The sequence below is a fragment of the Fopius arisanus genome, unplaced genomic scaffold (genome assembly GCF_000806365.1).
Source record: "Fopius arisanus strain USDA-PBARC FA_bdor unplaced genomic scaffold, ASM80636v1 scaffold00080, whole genome shotgun sequence".
Taxonomy (NCBI): domain Eukaryota; kingdom Metazoa; phylum Arthropoda; class Insecta; order Hymenoptera; family Braconidae; genus Fopius; species Fopius arisanus.
Window position 1 is genome coordinate 71088 of NW_011887819.1, and position 3750 is coordinate 74837.

General features: G+C 35.7%; 1 protein-coding gene across 1 annotated transcript in view; it reads right to left on the bottom strand.

The window, feature by feature from the left end:
- Positions 1-3750, bottom strand: part of LOC105270192 (dynein heavy chain 8, axonemal-like) — a 33911-nt gene that overhangs the window by 12526 nt on the left and 17635 nt on the right. The window contains exon 9 of the mRNA XM_011310977.1: positions 2957-3397. Within this exon, the coding sequence (XP_011309279.1) occupies positions 2957-3397 (441 nt within the window). The remainder of the gene's footprint in view (positions 1-2956; positions 3398-3750) is intronic.

A 3750-nucleotide genomic window follows, 5' to 3' on the forward strand; every position in this document is an offset into this window, starting at 1 on the left:
TTCCACTCGACTCACGCACACAAGAATCTACCATGCATGGATACATGTACGCACAGCTAACGCTAAATGGCGCCGATTGTGGCAACTGCACGCAGCGTGTCTCTTTTTTCATGTCCCTCTCTTTCTCACTCAATGTATTTATTTTATTTATGAATCGTCCCTTTAATTCGTCATTGACTATTCCAAATTGATTCGCGCCACTCGAGCAAAAAGCGTTGTCGCGTCGCGCGCAACAAACCCATGTGCTCCGCCCACTGGGAGAAATAATGCTACTTTGAAAATTTATTGCTCTACTACGAAAGTGACGATCACTTTCTTTTTTTTCAGTATATTGGTAGTCACTATTTCTACGTTCTGTGTTAATTTCATCAAAAAATGTGGAGTGGTTTTTTTTTTTAAATAAAAACCGTGAAATGCATTTGAACCCATGTTAATTCTAAAAATCATATCTCAGCTCAGAAACTGACGATTAGTTTTTTGTTGTGCTCATTTTGGAGGGAATTTTAAGAGCTATCTATAGCAAAAATTTTAAAAAAATCTGTCGAAAAACGGGTTTACACGACAACAACCTTAACACCTCTCAGGCCATAATGGCGGCCACTCGATTATCTGCCGGGTAATACCTTTTATTGTGGTTACCTCGCATAATCGATATTTAGGCTGGACATACCGACATTCCTCACTATTATGTGCGGTTTTTCTTAAGCTCCCTTTTTTTTGTTGTTATACCAACTTTTCAGATATAGAAAAATTTCATCGCAGTAAACTGCGGTCTCCGCAACAATCGGTCAAATGGTTGTTTTTCTATCTGAGGCCCTGCCTTAAAGTTACTGAGTATTTCCCCCCCAATAATTTAACCACCGGAGTCACCATGTCTTGGGAGGAATGAATTTAATATTATTTTTCTCACCCGCGGTCACAGATTTTACAAAAAAAATTTACTGAAAAAATGGATATTCTAAACTTAGATTCGAACCCGTTACGCCCCAGAAAAATCGGCGCTAAAAATTGCGGATAAAATGTAAGTCTTTAGATCCATAATTTATTAATGATTGGCGCTGCTCTTTGTGTCCACTTCATCCTGTTATGCACTAATCAAGAAACGTTTTAAGCTGCAGTGACTCGGACGCGAATTACTGCTCCGCACTATGATCCTAATAGGACCTTTATAATTCCATGATCATAAACTTCATAAAATTGCTAATATTAGAAACAATTCTATGAAGTTTTTCCTAGGTACCTGAAGCTGCCCATGCCTGCCCTCAAAAAATCCTCTCTATTTTGATTCGCATTCCCTTCTGCTTATTTTCTCTCATATAGTAATATGAAAGCTTCAAGTACTATTAAGAAGTACTCAATAATGTAAGAGTCCAAGCATATTTCTTTTAACGTATATGGCAAAGGCAATGAAAATAGAAACATCAAAAATTGAAAAAATCTTTTCAACAGGCTTCTATAAAATTGCTTAATCAAGAATATCCACAGTCCGTAAACCGGGATATTTTATTCTTAATTTCGGTATAATATTTCGCAATCCAAAATATATTCTTTTTAGATGCCTTTCAGTGACCACACATGAACATAAATTAACTCTTGTATGATCAGGTGCTTTGAAGTGGTGACTCGAAGAGAAGAGAAAACGGGAAAGAAAAGGAAAGACAAAAAGCGCTGTTGTAGCCATCAAGTTTATTGAAACTAACCTGTAGAGCTCATAATTTATTATGTCTCCTAGAAAATAGAGGTAAAATAAAAACGTATTACTTTCTACATATTATTTTCTACGAACAAACCGTATTATTTTCTCCGAATTTTATTTCTGAATAACAATGAATTATATCGAGATAAAACTTGATAGGTGCATACTCTTTAACAAGTCTAACGGTAATCCAAGATGCTAACACATTTTCTATATAGTGGTGCGCAAGAGTAAATTTCGAAAAGAAAACATAATAATAAAATATAATAATATAATAAATAAACAAAATAGGTAGAAAATGTTTAATGGGATAACATCTTCTTGTTCAATGTCGCCACTCTATATTCCAATAATGTCATCGGAGATTCGCAAATTTCATTACAAGACTACTATTTTTTATGTATAGACAGCAATAAAAATCACGGAAAATTATACGCCAGTTCGGCAAATCTAAAGCGTAATATCGGTTCCTAAAGAATTATGGAATGAACCGAGATTTTCGAACTCGACCAATTTCTTTTAGGTTAATTTCCTAAGAACTTTGCCGTGGTCATGAAAACAATCGCTACAGACGCACTGGTTGTCGTTTTGGACTCACTAGAGGTAGATCGAGCGGAGTTACAGCATCCAGACACAAATGGTAGGGGGAATAAATTCAGGCTAGGCCATGTTAGATGTTCCGGAAAGAAATCCACGAAGCAGTCGATGAAGCTATGAAGATAACGTATAATTAGCCCAAGTAGGCTCCGCACCACCAGAATCATCGTAGTAGAACGAGCGACGAGTCATATTTGAATTCAATTACTAAACCCATTTTTACTAAACAATGTGATACTTTGCAAATTATTAGTAGGGATTGAGAGGCAACTAATTTGAGAATATTCTTCCGGAATTTGGACATTATTACTGCTACTAGTCGTCGCTTGAAATCTTGACAGTGGTTTAGAGACTTCTGACGGTCTTTACTTTGAAGAATCTTTGTATTACACGAAATAAAGGTTTGTAAAATCCCAGACCTACACTTTCCCAGAGGATAATTGTATCAGTTTTTCCTTTCCCTTCACCTTTTTTTCTCGAGTCACTAATCAATTTTCATTATCGTCCAAAGAATCAATTTATTCATGTACCAACTGCAAAGCCATTTGAAGAATATACATACTGAATCGAGGAATATTATTCCGCTTTTGAAAAATATACATTTTTGCATATCGCATATCATTTTTAAGTGTAAAGTGATATTTATTATTCAGTATGTCTAACCGATTAGCCAACAAAGAACCAATAATCATCAAGCTGTCTTCTAATTGTGATATTATTTGCGCAGTTTCTACCCCCTTGAGTAAGAGCTCTCCCCGTTGTTTGAAATGGGCGAAGTTCAAATCTACATTTGCCCAATCAGCGATCACTTGCTTTAATTTGCTTTCGATATCCTTTTCTTTAACAGCACTTATACAAATATCTTCAATGTCTTCTTTATATTTGAGCAATGGAGCTTCTATCACATGAGCTAATGTAAAGTTCTCGGACTCGACGTCAAAAAAATGATTGCACAATTTTGAAAGTCGATCCCAATGATGATCTTTCATTGCTTTATTAGCCATTAGTACCAATAATGGACAAATTTCGTTGAAATCGTCGATTTTCTCTTTCAAATCGATGTAAGCAGGCCATTCATACATAGCTTTTGGTAATTTTCTGCACCTAAAATGAAAATATCAGTAAGTGTTCAATCCTGTATAGTTAGTTAAATCCAAAACTAGCTACTAATTAAGTATCATGTTGATTATTTAATCCGCATTCAAGCTCATTCTATTATTCTTCCAATGAGATCATACTCGTAGTAATGTCTGACATTTCACAATGAATTTATTGCAAGTAGTTATTGATATTCGAGCAGGATAAGATAGTACAGAAGAGTTGACACAACTTCCCTTCTCTGACTACCTCAACGACTGACACCGCTGCATCATTCTTTTATCGTATCTCATAGTCCGGCCCTTTCTGCCCCTTTTTGTGGCTAATTGGCTCTATCCCACTCTATTAATACAGCTGTA